We start from the raw sequence: 17,057 nt of genomic DNA on the forward strand, positions 1-17,057 counted from the left end.
GGGAACCGCTGGGGCCCTTTGTTTTCCTTGCTCCTACTGTGCTTTGCTGAACTGTTTCCCGCTTGGCCACCCGCCCTTCCTCCCCAGCCAGGCTAACTCCCACCTTTCCTGTAGTTACTCTGGGAAGCCTTTCTTAACATCCCCAGCCCAAATTTCACACCCATCAGAGGTGGGAGGGAACCTTTACAGGAGGTCCCTGACCTTGCTGCTCCTCACCTGCTTTTCTCCGAGATAAAGTACAGGCTCAGGCTCTTCCGGCTCTCGCAAACTCCTAGAAGAAGCCTACTTCCTGTCAGGTCTTCAGTGTGGGGACGAATCCCTAGCTATTATTTTCACTTCTTGTCTCTTGTTCTGTAGCTCAGGCCTTGAACTTGTGACCCTCTCGCCTCTGCTTCCCAAGTGCTGAGATTACAGCCATGCACTGTCTGTCTGCTCCACTAATTTACTTGAAGGCAAGGGATAAAGGCCCACGTGTTAAAGCAGAGTATCTAGTTAATGACAGGTAAGGACTAGAGTCTATTCTTCTTTTTAGTTTTTGAGGGGGCAGGATCTCACTGTGTAGCTTTGCCTGGCCTGAAACTCTCCGTGCACACCAGGCTAGCCTGGAGCTCACTGAGATACCTGCTTCTACCTCCTGAGTACTGGAGTACTGAGATCAAAGGTGTGAACCATCACAACTAGCTCAGGACAAGAGTATAAAGGGACCTTCTGGCTTCTCGGGGGAAAAAAAAAAAAAATATATATATATATATATATATACAGTTTTTTTCGAGGCAGGGTTTCTCTGTGTAGCCCAGGCTGTCCTAGAACTTGAGCTGTAGACCAGCCTGGCCTTGAACTCAGAGATTCTCTTGCTTCTGCCTCCCAAATGCTGGGATTAAAGGTGTGTGCCACCTCCCAGCAACAACTCTGTTTTTACACATGACAAGGGAAACACTCCACTCTGGAGCCAAACCACTCTGGCGTTTTCTATTTATGTCATCTTGACCAAGTGCTATGGGCTTTCCCATTTTAAAGGATTGCTGTGAGGAGTGAGTATTTGTAAAGCGCTAACTGCCCAGAGCATGGAGAGACAGCTCAGCAGTTAAGACAGTGATTCTCAACCTTCCTAATACTGAGACCCTTTAATACAGCCCCTCATGCTGTGGTGACCGCCACCATGAAATTATTTCATTGCTACTTCACAACTGTGATTTTGCCACTGTTATGAACTGTAATATCCACTTCTGGTAGGCAGGATTTCTGATATGTGATCCCGAGCTGCATTCCTGCCACTCATGACCATCTGGAACCCCAGCTCTAAGGGAATCCGGTGTCTCTGGCCTCCACTGGCACTCATGTGCAAGAAAAGAATATGTATTATGAGGCGAGGCAATGGTTGGGATGTAAAATAAAAAATTAATTAATTAATTTTAAAAAAAGAATGCATATGCCAGGTGGTGGTGGCACACGCCTTTAATCCCAGCACTCAGGAGGCAGAGGCAGGCAGATCTCTGTGAGTTCGAGGCCAGCCTGGTCTACAGAGCAAGTTCCAGGACAGGCACCAAAGCTACACAGAGAAACCCTGTCTCGGGGAAAACAAAACAAAACAAAACAAAACAAAAACCAAAAAACCCAAAGAACCCCCAAGAATATATATTATACAGGCTGGGGCAAGGTCTTGTTTTCACTTTCACCAGAAGAAAAAAAAAAACCACACACACTGTAGTTAGAGAATTTAGAATTAAAAATTTTGCCGGGCAGAGGTGGCGCACACCTGTAATCCCAGCACTCGGGAGGCAGAAGCAGGTGGATCTCTGTGAGTTCAAGGCCAGCCTGGTCTACAGAGCTAGTCTAGGACAGGCCCCAAAGCTACAGAGAAACCCTGTCTCAAAAAACAAAACAAAACAAAAAAATTATTATTATCAGGTGTACGAGCTCGAAGGGGACTCTTGTTCTTTCTCTAAGCTCTATAGCTGTCTGAACACCTTTTTTCCTGGGAAAGAAAAAAGGCCCAATAAGTACGTACTATTTATGTGATGAGTTCGGCGGGCCTGGCTCTCCCGGTTTCTGGCCCTCTCTGCAGCCGCTCCTGTCCTTTGCTGCCCCCGTGTGGCCATGCTGAAGAGCCCTGACCCTGCTGGAGTAGGGGCTGTTCGTAACAAGGGTTGTGGGAGTGCAGGGTGGAAATGCCCCACACCAGCAGGAGAAACGCAGGGACACCACTGCTTGCCTGGAAGTAGTTTCTATGACACCTCTTAGAACAGACACAGCCTGCTGCAGGAAGTCACAGTCAACTAAAGCGTATTTGTTTAGGACCTGCTGTCAGCTCTGCACAGGAAACGCCTGGAAGAAATAAATACCTTGCCCCTGCTTTGTTCCAGATCCAAGTTATCTGCCCATTCTTTATTCCACAGATAGAAGAGAACATTCATTTGTATATACTGTCCTCCAACAGCAATTTTTTCTCATCTTTAAAACATTTTGTTTGTTTGTTTGTTTTTTCAAGACAAGGCTTCTCTGTATAACAGTCCTGGATGTCCTGGAATTCCCTTTGTAGACCACGCTGGTCTTGAACTCACAGAGATAGATCTGCCTGCCACTGCCTCCCAAATGCTGGGATTAAAGACGTTCACCACCACTGCCCTGCCTCAGTTTGTTGTTGTTGTTGTTTGTTTGTTTATTTATTTATTTATTTATTTTTTTTAAAGAAGGTTTCACTTGAACTCAGGATCCTCCTGACCCCTTTCCTCTACTGAAATCCAGTGCTGAGATCATGGAAATGTATTACTATGCCCAATTCTATCTTTAAAACAATTTTTTTTTTTTTTTACTTATTTAGTCTTTATGTGTAAGCTTTATTTATATTATATGTGTAAGTGTTTTACCTGCATGTGTGATACATGTGTGCCTGGCATCCGATCTCCTGGGACTGGAGTTACAGGTAGTTGTAAGCCATCATGTGAGTGTGGAGAACCGAACTCGGGTTCCCCCCCAAGAGGTACAAATGCTCTTCACCCCTGGACCTCTCCCCATTGCCCCCAGCTCCATGTTGACTTGTGTGACTGTGGTTCTCTACCAGACTTCAGACAGAGATTGTCTTACTCATCTCTTTAAGATGTATGAAAAAGGGCTGGAGAGATGGCTCAGAGGTTAAGAGCACTGACTGCTCTTCTAGAGGTCCTGAGTTCAATTCCCAGCACCCACATGGTGGCTCACAACCATCTGTAATGAGATCTGGTGCCCTCTCCTGGCCTGCAAGCATACATTCTATATAATAGATAAATAAATCTTTAAAAAAAAAAAGAAAAAAAAGATGTGTGAAGTAACTATGAAAGGGTGGTGGTGGGAAATGGAGATGAAGGAGATGAGGAGTCATATTAATAGCCATTGTCATATCCAGCATGCTTTTGTGTCCTGACACTGTTCCAAACATTTTATACTCCTAGGAGCCTTCCAGAAACCTTGGGAGACTTAGGTATTATTGTTATTATCCCAATTTTTACGACTGAGGCACAGCAAAATTAGGCAATAAAATATTGTGTAGGATTTCAACCCTCATAGATTCCTCATCACACCCACTATATGGTGTGGCTTCTCAAATTCACCCAGGGATGCGGAAGTTACGTTAGGATGAAACGAGAAACTGGAGAGATGGAGGGCATAGGAGGTGAGGAGAGAGCATGTGGATAAAGACGGGGCTGAGAAACCGGAGAAGTGGAGGATTACTCTGTGGAGACCCGAAGTTGGAGGAGAATGAGTGAAAATAGGAGGAAGGGTGGCCTGAGGTCCAGTCACCCCAGGTGGTGGCATTGCAGCTTTGATGACATCACTGTCTGCTCTGTCCAGCATGCTCCTCTCTCAGGCCCTTAGCCCTTCCACCTCTAACACTCTCGTCCTCCATTCCACTCAAGTGAGATAGTCCCAGGGCTGTGCCCAGAGCCTTATCATCACTAGACACTGAAACATCTATGAAATAACGGAATCCAACACCCCTCTCTGATATGATCTCTTTTCCTTATGGTTCGTTGCTAGGCTGGCTCACTGCAGCTGTTGGACAAGGGGGCTGAGGAACTGTGACCCTTCTTTACCTAGTCTTCCCTTCTCTGCTTTAGGCTGTAGACTCCCAGATGAAATTCTTTCCTGAATCCCTTCAGCTCCCCTTCACTATCTATCCTTTCCACCTGACCTCCCTAGTTAAGCACCACCCTTAGACTGATGCAGCATTTGCCTGCATTTGTAGGTGAGCAGCTAAGGACCAACAGAGTTCCAGAAGACAGGCTACCACCACTCTAAAACGCTTATTTATCATCAACTCCGACTGTATGCTCCCAAGTCAGAAATCTCAACAACCAGCTCTCTTCCCACACTTAGCAACTGGGATTTTTTGTTGGTTTTTGTTTGTCTTTTTGACACAGGGTTTCTCTGTGTAGTCCTGGCTGTCCTGGAACTCACTCTGTAGACCAGGCTTCCTGGGTGCTGGGATTAAAGACATGCATACCACTGCCTGGCTGCAACTGGGATTTTATACCTTCAAGGCTAAAGCCTCCCCTGCAGCTCAGCCACTTTCAGGAGCCTCTTCTTTCACAGTGAAAAATAAAAGCTTTGTAAGATGGGAACAGACGCTGTCTGCTACAAACCTTTTTATTAGTTGAAGATGGGATCTTGCTCTGTAGCCAAGGCTGACAGACTGGCCTCAAACTTATTATTGTCCTCTCTTAGCCCACTGAGTGTTAGGATGGCAAGGCTGCTTCACTAAGCCCAGCCAAACCTATTAAAACATTATCACTATTTTTGGTGTTTTGAGACAAGGTCTCAACTATGCATCATCCCTGACCTTGAACTCACTATGCTGGCCTCAAACTCCGGGAGAGATCCTCCTACCTCTGCCTCTCAAATGCCGGGCTTAAAGGCATGTGTCACCATGCCCAATTCAACACTATGTATTTTAAATTCTTTGCTATATGTTATATGTTTAAAAAAAAAAAACATTTATTTTGAAGGCCAGAGAGTTGGCTCAGCAGTTAAGAGCACTTGCTACTCTTGCAGAGGACCTGGGTTCAATTCCCAACACCCACATAATGGCTCACAACCATCCAGGACTCCAGTTCTGGGGTAACTGATACCCTCTTTGGACCTCTTTGGGCACCAGGAATGCATGTGGTGCACACATATGTGCAAGCAAACAATCATACATCTAAAATACAATAAATAAATCAAAAATAAGATTTAAAAAATATTGTGTGTGTGTCTGTCTAACTAGCCATTTGTGCTGTGGTGCATACAGGAGTCTCTTCTCTCCCTTTACCACTAGGTTCTGGGGATCAAACGAGTGTCAGGTTTGACAGTGAGTGCCTTCACCCACTGAGCTGTCTTACCTACTCCCTATTTCTATTTTAATCTGTTCCTACCTTTCCCCTTTCTAAGGGAGAGGGGGGTTTCTCTTCTCTCCGTTATGCTCTAGATCCCACCTGAGGGAGCTTGGGAACTCCAGCCTCAGCCCTGCTGGGCCTCATCTCGGACATCCCTCTCTCCCTCCCAATCTAGCTTGTCCCATTCCGACCAGACTGTGCCTGTGAATGATACAGACTTGCTTCAGAACACTTGTCTCTATGTGGGAAACCCTGCTTTTTGCCAGACTTACCTCTTGAATTCTGCTTCTCTGTTATTCTCTCAAACAAGCCTTTCCTGGCCCTCGCATTTAAAACAGATGCTTTAATTGAAACCTACCACTGGTACCAGGTGTGGCGGTACACCCCTGTAATCCCAGTACCTGACAGGCTGAAGCCGGAGGATTACCAGTTCAAGTCCAGCCCGACGGTGGTGGTGGTGGTGGTGCACACCTTTAATCAAAGCACTTGGGAGGCAGAGGCAGGTGGATCTCTGAGTGCAAGGCCAGCTGGGTCTACAGAGTGAGTTCCAGGACAGCCAGGGCTACCCAGAGAAACCCTGTCTCAGAAAACAAAAAAAGACCAACTTACCAAACAAACAAACAGACAAACAGACAAACAGACAAAGAGTTCATGTCCAGGATGGACTACCACAGTGAGACCTTGTCTCACAACAATCGAAAATGATCACAGGTCATCTCTATTTCAGCCCACAGCAGTGCTCCCAATTTAGAGTTCTGTATTTGTGGTACTATGCTGGTCTGTCACCCTTATTAACTGTAAACTCTATGAGAGCAGAGACTACTCTCATGTAGCCTGCATTTCCTACAGTAAGTAACGTGCTTGGCCAAGGGTCCATGTTCCATAGGCCTTTCTAAAAACAAACAAAACGTTGAATGTGGCGTGAAGGGAGGTGAGGGAGGACAAAAGCTAGGGAAAGAAGTTGAGTGTGGCGGATTGTGCCTGAAATCTCAGCAGTCAGGAGACTGAGGCGGGAGATCTGCTTTGCATTCTAGGCTAGTCTGGGCTTCAGTACAAGACCCTGTCTCAACCAACAAAAACGAAACCAGAAAGGGAGGGCTTTGCACATCAAGGTACAGATTAGGAGCTCTCTGGGCTAGCCTGAGAAGGCTTCCAGATTCCGAGTGGGCTCCTAGGAGCACTTACTCTTGGGGCCATGATACTTTGGAGGTTTGAAGACAGGGCGGTGGGTGGAGCTAGCCTTTATCTTGGAGTGCAGCCCTAGCTAGCCTCAGATGTTGACAGCTGGAGCTAGCTGGGGTTTTGCAAACCTTCCCAGTTGCAGAAGGCCAGCCGTCTGTGGGACAGGTGGGTGGGGCCCTAGCTTATCTCCCAAGTACAGTCCTAACCTCAGATGGTAACTAAAGAGGAGCTGGTAGGAGTTTTGCAAACCGTCCCGATTGCAGCAGGGTTTGGATGCCTTGGCCAGGGTGCCCATGCCACTAGGTGTTGCGGGGATGATAGGGGTTTTGAATTTGAGCCTTTGGGGTGAAGCTTAGCCTTCAGGACACTGGGGTGGAGCCATGCTATAATGGCTGGCCTCGGCCTACATCATGACCTTGCTTTTTAGGACGAGTGAGAAGCCACAGTTCTGCAGGTGGGTCTTTTCCTGCAAGCAAGGCCTTCCCTTGCCAGGGCACAGGACCCTTCCCCTTGCTCCACCAAGCCACAGCTGATGACCATTTTGGTAAAGTCAAGTGGTCCCTTTCCTTCGAATACACCCACCTTCTCTCCCCATGGAGAGCATTTCTCACCTGCCATTGGTTTTCTGAGGTCAGGCTAGGAAGTACTGTCTGGGTTAGGCCACTGCCACTTTGGAGGAGGAGTTTTGGGGACTAGTGAATGTCCAAGGGGAGTACACAGGTCCTCGGCCCTGCTGTCTCATCCCTCTATACCAGAGTCTTCTCACAGACTTGGAGCAGGGCAAGGGGTGGAGGTGAAGAGGCCCCTTCCCACCACAACCCCAACGGGGCTCTTGCAACACCGGGATGGGGGCCCTGGGGGCCCGGGAGTGAGGCAATCTCTGGGGGTTGGGAGGTGTGTACCGAAGGGGGCAGCTTTCACAAGCACCCGCTGACTGACCTTGGCAGACTCACCTTGGGCAGCTTCCTTCCCTCGTGGTATCAGTATCTCCCCACAACCTTCCTCTCACAGGCTTCCCTACAGCCTGAGATCGAGTCTCAGTTCTTGTCCTTTCAAGAAGGAAAAGCAGTGGGAATGGAGGTGGCTGTGGGGGGGGGGGGGGGGTGGGGGCTTGATCTGCTGGTTTTCACAGGTTCTCAACCCTCCTCCCTCTTGGAGACTTTCCAGACTCTGGCAGGAGTTGGCTAGGTACCCCCTGCTTCCACTGTGTCCTTTCCCTATGGACATCCCTGAGAGGTCACTCTCAGGTCAAAGATAAGCCAGCTAGACTCCCAGCTGAGGCATCAGGGTGGAGGGAAGGCAGGAGAGTCATTTGTAGCTCCTTTCTGTAGAGAGGGTATTTTTTTGCAGGACTCAAGTTTGTCCATGCTGGTCATCCGTACTTGGCACTGGCGGTTTGCATTGCTCTTCCTGTGCCCATCATCCCCCTCCAAAGTTTTTACGTTTCAATTTATATGTCACTTTCTCCAAGAGGCCTTTAACTTTCCTGGCTTCGACAATATCTGTTGGTTTAATTCCCCCCAACAGGCACATTCAAATGGGATAATGATATTTAGCATTGATTTTTTTTTTCCCCCACTCTGGAGCTGAGGACTGAACCCAGGGCCTTGCGCTTGCTAGGCAAGCATTCCACCACTAAGCTAAATCCCCAACCCCTTACAAATGGGATAATGAGAATGAAAGCACTTTATATAGCTGTTCCAGGAGGGTCTCGGGAAGCCACAGGAATGGCAAGTACCAGGTTCAATAGCAGGGGGGGTCACTGCCACCCCAGGGCCCTAAGGGCATGCTAAGAGAGGGGCCAGCAGAGAGGTTCTGCCTCCCTCTCCTCCAGCCCGCCCTCTTACACCAGTCCTCCTCACTCCGGGAACGTGCAGATGAAGGAAGGCAGCTCCTTGAGGGCAGAACAGCTAACAGGGACAGAGAATGGAGGGGTGGGTGGAAGGGCCATGGAGACGGGAGACATGTTTGTTTATTAACTTCCCTTCCTATTCCTGCAGCTGAGACATCGTCTCTTTCTCAGCAAAGATGCTTGGCAATATCCGCTGAATAAATTACTTTGGTTGCAGCCAGCTAACATCAGATTGAGAGCCGCCTGCAAGGCGTCTCAGGATCGACTCGGACACGGAATGGAGTGGGGTGTGTGTGGCTGTGCCTGGTCATATCTCACTGGGATCTCTGTGGGGAGATGGCTCTTCTTTAGCTCCAGTGCCAATTAGAAAGATACTCTGCCATTGCAAAGGACCCAAGGTGAATTCTCAGCATGCACATGGAGGCTCACATATGCCTGTAACACCAGTTCCAGGGAATCTGATGCCGTCATCTGGTCTTCCCGACCACCAAGCACGAACATGGTGCACGTACATATAAGGAGGCAAAACACCTATACACATAAAGTAACAATAAAAGTAAACGGAAAAAAAAAAGAGAGAGAAAGAAAGACACTCTGAGGAGTGACAGGTCACTGGGGGGCTGGAAGGAGGCACAGCTCAGCCGTGGGAAAGAAGCTCAGGCAAAGCAGACTCTACCATCTAAGGCCTTCAAAAGGAGTCCAGGGGTGCGTGGGGTGGCCTTAAGCCAAATGGAGGGAATCAGGAGGCTGAGCCACCAGCTGCATTCTGTGCACACACACGCACACACACACACACACACACACACACACACACACACACACATGCATCCCAAGGGCTGAAGGCAAGAGGAGAAGATTTTTCCCAGATGCCATAGAGACGGGCACCTTCACCTCTTACTCAGGTGACATCCGAAGGTTCAAGTCTGTCCACCCTAATCAGAGCTTGGCCGAGGACCCGAGGACACAGGGTAAAGGGAGGGTGCTGGGACAGAAATGGGAAGAGTCTTGGCCAAGGTTAGCCTGGTGCACACAGACGCCTGGGGTGTGTGATAACTTCTACCACTGAGGTCTGAATCGGAAAGGGAAACAGACCTGTGATGATCCATATACACCATGCTCCCCCCCCCCCCCCCCCCCCACGCACACTGTCGTGCTTCCCGTCTAGTCTCTAACATTGTGGGACAAGTCACTGTTAACTTTTTTGTTTGTTGGTTTGTGGCGCTCGTGATGGGACCTAGGGTCTTGTGGGTATCAGGCGAGCACAGCTATCAGTTGATCAGGGGATCAGCTCGGTGCCATCCCCAGCTCTCATCATTCTTGACTGTGGCTCGTGGGCCCCAACTGTGCTGCCTTTCCCCGAGGGGAGGATTCCAGAGTAAAGACCTGCCTGGTGCTGAGGCAGCAAGGGACTGAGTGAGCTCTTATCCCCTTGGGCCCTCCCTGCTTTATCTACAAGATGTGGCTCACACTATCTTGCTTGTCTGAGGGCAAAGCTCACACAGATGATCTCTTGAGGTCTCTCCTAGAACCTCTCGAGATCTGTGATTTCATGGGGCTAATTTTGATTCTGCCTCCTCACAGCTGTGTGATTCTAGGTGTCTCTTCCTTTCTCTGAGGCCCCAGGCTCCTCACCTGCAAAAAGAGAAGTTCGGAGGAGGCGGGACATCTTTTTGTCTCTAAGCAAAATGGAACCAGGACGAGCATTCATGCTCACCACAGGTCAAACCCCATTTGTCTGTGAAAACAGCATGCGGGACAGGTGCTGAGATTCCTTCTGTGCGGATGAGGAGACCGCAGCACAGAAAGGAGAGTAACTGCTTCAAGGTCAGACAGCCTATGCGTAGCAGAGATGCAAACCGAGACTACATGATCAGATTGCTTTGCCTCCTGGCTGCAGTGCTACAGGAAAGAAAACACCCGGAACGTGGGGGTTCACATCCCAACTGATTTCTCCAGGTGTTCACCTTCTCCAGTGTTAGGGAGCCAGTGCCCTTGGAGATGAGAGCTAAAGATTGGAGTGAGGATGTGGAAGAAGAGAAAAGAGATGGCTTTTCTTGGTCCCATAGCTGGATCAAGAGCTATGGGATCACAAATAGGGCCGAGCCATTAGGAAGTGCCCTGGGAGAAGAGCTCCAGACCCTTAAAGTAAGACAGCAGGCCTAGGTCAGAGGGCCTGGCACTGGAGCTGTGTAGTGTTGGGAACCCCACTTTCTTCCAAGACAACCTGCAGAGGCTGCTCCAGGTGCTGGCATGCGCAGTGGTGGTCCCAAGCACCTTACAAAGGACCAGGTGGGTGGATGGAAGGACATGGAGTGAGTGATGGAAAGAGCTGTGGGCAGCGTTTACTAGAAGATGCTAGGTAGTGTTTACTAGATGTTTATCTGGACATGGAGACAAGAGTATGTGGACCTAGCCACATGCATTCCTGCCCTTGGGGGTCTTCCACGAGTATACACACAGCACTCCCGCCAGGCCCAGGCCCCAGACCCAGTGAACAGCTCCAGCATCAAGTCACAGTGCCGTTTATTCAGCCACAGAATCATTACGGTCCCGACCTTCCCAGCTACTGGCTGCCACCGTCCATGATCGCTGTTTCAGGCTTGGCCTGTTCAGGACTCTGGGGACCTAGGAGGGTGGGGGTCCTCAGGGTCTGGTGTCCACAGTCTGCCAGGCAGGCTCAGCTGCAGCCCCCGACCCCCTTGATAAGGCTGGCGGCCTCAGGGATCTGGCGGAAGAGGTTACGAAGGGTGTCTAGCTCCTGGGTGAGCTGCTCCACGCGGCTGCGCAGACGATCGTTTTCGGCCATGTACTCCAGCACCTTCTGCTGCGTCTCCATGATGCGCCGCTTGGCCTTGTCCCGGCTCTTGCGCACTGCAATGTTGTTGCGTTCCCGTCGCAGCCGGTACTCGAGACTGTCTTTGTTCACCGCCTTCTTGCCCTTGTGGGAGGGCCCAGCTGGCGAGGGTGCCTTGAGGAGGGGGCTGCACGGAGGGGCAGCCGCCACAGGGGCCTGGAGGGTAAGGCAGAGGGACAGAGAAGTGAGGGTCCACCAGGAGGCAGAGCAGAGGCTGAGCGGGAATCTCAGCAGCAAGGACATAGCTGGGGTCTCCAAAGACTAGAGGGCTCCCAGGCATCACCCTGTCTCTGCGAAGGACCGCAACCCAGATAGATGCACATGGTCCTTGGTCTGAGACCAAAGCTTGCTTGCTTTCTTTCTTTTTTTGAGACAGGGTTTCTCCATTTAGTTTTGGAGCCTGTCCTGGAACTCACTCTGTAGCCCAGGCTGGCCTCGAGCTCACAGAGATCCGCCTGCCTCTGTCTCCCCAGTGCTGGGATTAAAGGCGTGCGCCACCACCACCCGGCTCAAAGCTTTCTTTCATGCGCTCATATTCTCCGAGGACCCCTTCCCTTGGTTTATCTGTTGTAAGTCTCCTGTTCTACAATTCTACACCCAGCAGCATTTCCTCTTCCAGAAGCAGGCAGCAGAGAAACAAGAGAAGGGGTATAGTGGACAAGCAGAGAGGCTGGTCCAGCCCAAGATCAGAGCGGAGCAGCTATACAAGGTCTTCAGGACGCAGTGGAGTTTGGAGAAGTGAATTCGTAGAGTGGGGAAACACGGCCTTGAGGTGGGCCGTTTCCCCAGCAGCACCAAACACAGCCTCGTTAGGTAAGCCCCCTAAGTCCAACCGGGGGAGGACACAGGGAGAGTTGCCTTGGTCTGAGTCTTACCTTGAGGACGCGGAGGGGCTGGCCAGGTGCTGCCAGCGTCGGGGGAAGGTGCACCGCTGTCTGCCCACAGTGTGCCACTTGGTACTGGAGGGGATTGTAGCCTCCTCGGCTGGTGCCCCGGCTGCCCTCTGGCCCACGAGGCTCCTCCTTCACGGCCACGGCCCTGGGGTCGTAGCTCCCCGGGTTACCATAAATGCCAGGCCCCAAAGCCTTCCTATCTGGGCCAAATGTATGTGAGGGATAAGCAAATGGCCGAGGGTCAGCCGGCAGGTAGTGGGGAAATGAAGGGGTTCCTGGACCTTTGAGGCTTCGGGTTTCAGGCGCTGGCTTCATGGCAAAGAGGTCAGAGAGCAGCTGTTCTTCCCCGGACTCGATGTAGGCAGAGAGATCGATGGAGGCCTCATGCTCACACATGTCCCCCAGCTCCCCGGGTCCAGCTCGACCCCCTGAGAACTCGAGTGACTGCTGGCCACCCCGAGGCTCACACTCATAGTAGGTCCCGTGGGACATAGCCGGCCCGCCCCCTTGGCTCCCCGCCCCTGGGTCCTCTGCTGGGGCACTCCTTGGGATGCTCAGCCTGCCCTCTCTTGATCTCCCCCCGGCCCTAGAGTTGCCCTAGGTCTGACCTCTCTGGTCTTTTCTGTCACCCACTCCTACGTGGCTTCTCTCCTCCTCCTCTGCTTCCTTTTCCTTCCGTAGTCAGTGAGTGCCTCTCCTCTCTTCCCTTTTCCCCTCTCTCCTTGGGGTGAGTCAGGGAGGGGCAGGGCACACCCCAGAGGGAGGGGTGCTTAGCAGTTAGGGCGCTCTTTGGTGAGGCCCCAGCCACAGTCCAGAAGTTGCTGTTTGGGGGAAAAAACGTCCCCTCTTGTCCTGTGAGCTCAAGGGATTCCAACCCCTTGCCCAGGGCAGCTCCTCTGAATGTCCATCTTCCTCCGACTTCCAAAGAGATCTGTGCAGATGAGGCGCCAAGCCAGAACCCACAGAGAAAGCCCTCCTTTAGTGCCAACTTGGTCTAAACTCCTCCCTTAAGACATCTTCCTCCCTGTCCCCCCAAGTTCTGAACTCCACCTACCCTGGGGTAAGTCAGTTCCTTGTGTAGCCCCACCTCCCACAACATTCTCTTGGGTGTAGGCCATCATTGTTGGAAGGGTTTGGGAAGTGATAATAGGTTCTAGGACCAGGCCACACCTGGCCTAGCACAGGGTAAGCTCATGTGCTAGTTTTTAGATGGGGTCTCACTATGTAGATCAGGCTGACCTTGAACTCACAGAGTCCTGCCTGCCTTTGCCTCCGAGTGCTGCTTTATTAAAGGTCTTTGTCTAGGATTTTGCAAAGGGTTTGTGCACACGTTTCCCAACCTGGCTACCTCTAGCAGCCTGCCACAGGCTGCCTGGACATAGCTGAGGATTCTGTACCTCAGGCCCAGGCAGGCTGCTGCCCCAGAACCAACAGACAGGATCCGCTGAGGCCCTAGTTGCTGAAAGAGGCTGACCCCACCCCACACGGGCTGGAGGCTGAGCCTCCAACTTCCTGTGCCCCGGGGTGCATGCAGGCTCTGCAGCTCACTGTAGCTCGCTGCTCTCTTTCCTTCTACATGACTGTTTTCTGACCTCTAGTGTGTCTCTCGGGTCCACTTCCTCTTGTAAGCTAAAGAAGTCTTCTCTCTTGTCCTCACCTCTTCCTGGGGCTGTTTCTGGGTCCAGAGAAGTTCATAGCTGCCTGACTACACTTCTTGATTGCCTCCTAACCCCCAAACTTCACTTTCCCCTCTGAGAACGCCCTGCTCCCTCCAGTCAGAGGTATCTGATGTGGCTCCACTTTTGTCAAGCTTCAGGCAGGGCTCTAGGCTTAGTGGCAAGAAAGAACACGCAGAAATGAGAAATGTGTTACTTTTCTTTTTTTAGGCTGAGGCTCCCTGTTTGCCTAGGCTGGCCTTGAACTCTCAATCTTCCTGCTTCAGCCTCTACCTAGAGCTGAGTGGACAGGTATGTCATCATACGCTCCTGGCTTTTATCACTAACAGATGTTCTGGGGAGAGAGACAGAATTTTTTAAAAATGAATTTATTTTTATTATTTTAAATGGTGTGTTTGTGTGCGCACACGTGGTGTGGGGGTGGGGGTGCGCCTGTGGGTTTTGTGCACACTTCCGAGTGCCCAGAAGATATCAGAAAGATATCTGGCCTCTCACGGAAGCCAGAGATATTAGATCTTCTGGAGCTGAAATTACAGGCACCAATATGGGTGGCTGGAGCCAAACTCTGGTCCTCTGGAAGAGCAGTCAGTGCTCTTAACTACTAAGCCACCTCTCCAGCCCTAAGAACCAGAACATTTTCTGAGTTGAGTATTCCAAGGACCAGGTGTGAGGGGCCACAGAGGGGGTGGGGTGTGGGGGTAGGGGTCAGCTTGGGGAGCATACATATGTCATTGAACATTAAAATAAAACTGCAAGTGTAACTTACCCACAAGTCAAACACTGTATCCTTGATAGAACTCTCCACCCCATACCCTCTAATGCCACAACTTGCCCCACATGCTCTGATCACGGCCTGAAGTATGGCCAGATATGCTTCCTCCAAAAGCCCTGGCCAAGCAAGGGGCCAGCCACCCGTATCCTGGACGCAGAGCACCGGAAGTAGTGGGGTAATTTCTGCTCTTCATTCTGCAGGTCCCCGCCAAATAGGTACCAAAGCCAAGAGATTTCCGTTTGGCGGCCTTCGCTTTCAGCCACTAGGTGGCGATATTGGTTCTTAAATTCTATACTTTCGGTACCGCAATGGTTTGGAACCAAGTGGACAGCAGGGGGCAGCCTTTCTCAACCCTGCCACCAGCCCTGACCGCTCAGCCCTGGAAAGCAGGAAGAGGAAGTTTAGGATTGGGGATTCGCTGTCAGGTGGCAGACAGTGTGGGAAGGCTAGGGGCTTGGTGCCTGGACCTGTCTCAAAAGAAAAATTCTTTCCCCTCCTTGACTGTGGAATTACGATAATGGGTGGGCCTTGTGTCATCCGACAAATTGATGCTTTCTTTCAGTCGATGGAACATGCACTTTTTCCATGCTGACCATTTTGCTATGAGCAAAGAAGTGGAGGCAAAGCAGCATTTTTATCCTAATGTTATCGACAGGGAAAATAAGGAGGAGAGGCTGAGCTGCACAAGAGCACCAGAGGACGTCTTGTTGACCTCTGAAAGGGCTGCAAGCTTGTTCTTGAACCGACCCTGGGGACGGAGGGATGGACTCCCCCCCGACCGTATGACTCAGGGAATCTCCTTCCGCCTAGCTGGCTGCCAAGAGTGAGGGGAGAGCTTCAGGAAAGCGCCGAATAACCCGCGGAGGTGCACAGATAAAGCCCGCAGGAAACGAGGAGGTCTGCAGCTCGCGTCCCAGCGAAATAAGCGATGCAGGTGTCTGGACCGCAGCCGGCAGGCTGATATTAGCGTCTCCGAGTCTCCTAGTAACCTAAGTACTAGGTAGGGGTCTAGATAGGGCTGCAGGAGAGGGGGTTGGGAAAGGAAGGAGCGAGGTGGGGAGGCAGTGCTACCTAGAGACTGGGAGGTCCTAGCTGGGGGAGGGGGCTTCCCAGCTCCGCGGGGTCCTTTTCCTGTTGCTACCGCGGTTGCTACCTGTTTGCATTAACTAAAACAATGGGTGTCTATTATCTCAGTGACTCGTGACAGGCGGCTCTCCAGGACTCCCTCCAGGGCTTCCCCGTAGGGCAGGGGCTGAATGGGCTCAAATCTGGCCTCCGTCACTCACCAGCTCTGACCCTGGTCAAGCTGCTTGATCGTGCGGTGGTAATGCCTGCCTCACAAGATTGTTTAAACTTTGAAAAATGTTAACGTGTGTAAAGCAACGGACTGAGTGAACGCCGTCTCCTTCCCCTTTCCTGACCTCTCCGCTGCTTTTACCCCTGTCCCCAGAGCAGACACTCCTGCTGCCTTGGAGGTTACATTGACAAGCATTTAAAAAATCCGGGGTTTAAATATCAGAAAACCCATGCGGGCGTGGTGGTGCATGCTTCTAATTCTAGCACTTGGAGAGGCCCAAGCAGGTGGATCTCTGAATTTGAGGCCAGCCTGGTTTACATAGTGAGTTCCAGGCCAGTCCAGGCTACATAGAGAGAAAACCCTGTCTCAAAAAGCCAAAACAACAGCAATAACAAAACCGAATAAATTTGTATTTTTTAGCTTATTATTTATTTATTATTATTTTGTCCATAAAGAGCATCCAGTGCTCTCTTTAGTTGTGTTTTTTTAAAGATGTATTTATCATGTGCCTGCATGTGCACCTACAGGCCAGAAGAGGGCGCCAGATCTCATTACAGATGGTTGTGAGCCACCATGTGGGTGCTGGGAATTGAACTCAGGACCTCTGGAAGAGCAGCCAGTGCTCTTAACCTCTGAGCCATCTCTCCAGCCCCCCCCCTTTAAAATTTTTCCCCACCTCTGGAGCTGAGGACCAAACCCAGGGCCTTGCACTTACTAAGCAAGCGCTCTACCACTGAGCTAAATCCCCAACCCAGTATTTTTTTAATAAATATTTTAATTTAAATTTAAAACTTTAAAATTTATTTATTTATTTTTTGTATTTTTAAATTTTTTTTTGGAATTTAAGGCATTTTTGAAAGAAGTTAATGTGCCATCTCAAGTTTTCCTCATAACTCAAAGCACTATCTTTGACTATAATGAGTATTTTTTTTTACAAACGAGTTACTGCAACTGCATTTGTCAAGTTAATTTCAGAGGCAGACAGCATATAAGTCACATAGATAATATTTCCTTTCAAAACAGGTGTACACTTGGTATTGCCTGCCTACAGGTCCACCATCTAGATCGAGGTGGTCTGTGGTATGCCAGTGTGCTACTCACCTCCTGTAAAACTATGTAAGGATAATGAGTTGAGATGGTACTACACTGGTAGATAATGAGATCCCCCCCTCATTTTTGT

At 50.4% G+C, this 17,057-nt stretch overlaps 1 protein-coding gene across 1 annotated transcript; it reads right to left on the reverse strand.

Moving 5' to 3' along the window:
• Positions 1-10,888: 10,888 nt before the first annotated feature.
• Cebpe (CCAAT enhancer binding protein epsilon) lies at positions 10,889-12,841 on the reverse strand. Its single transcript, XM_036198583.1, has 2 exons — positions 12,115-12,841; positions 10,889-11,395 (listed from the first exon to the last, which is right to left on the reverse strand). The coding sequence occupies exons 1-2, from the start codon at positions 12,622-12,624 to the stop codon at positions 11,063-11,065; spliced, it is 843 nt and encodes a 280-aa protein (XP_036054476.1). The 5' UTR covers positions 12,625-12,841; the 3' UTR covers positions 10,889-11,062.
• Between the last annotated feature and the right edge of the window lie 4,216 nt (positions 12,842-17,057).

The sequence above is a fragment of the Onychomys torridus genome, chromosome 9 (genome assembly GCF_903995425.1).
Source record: "Onychomys torridus chromosome 9, mOncTor1.1, whole genome shotgun sequence".
Classification (NCBI taxonomy): domain Eukaryota; kingdom Metazoa; phylum Chordata; class Mammalia; order Rodentia; family Cricetidae; genus Onychomys; species Onychomys torridus.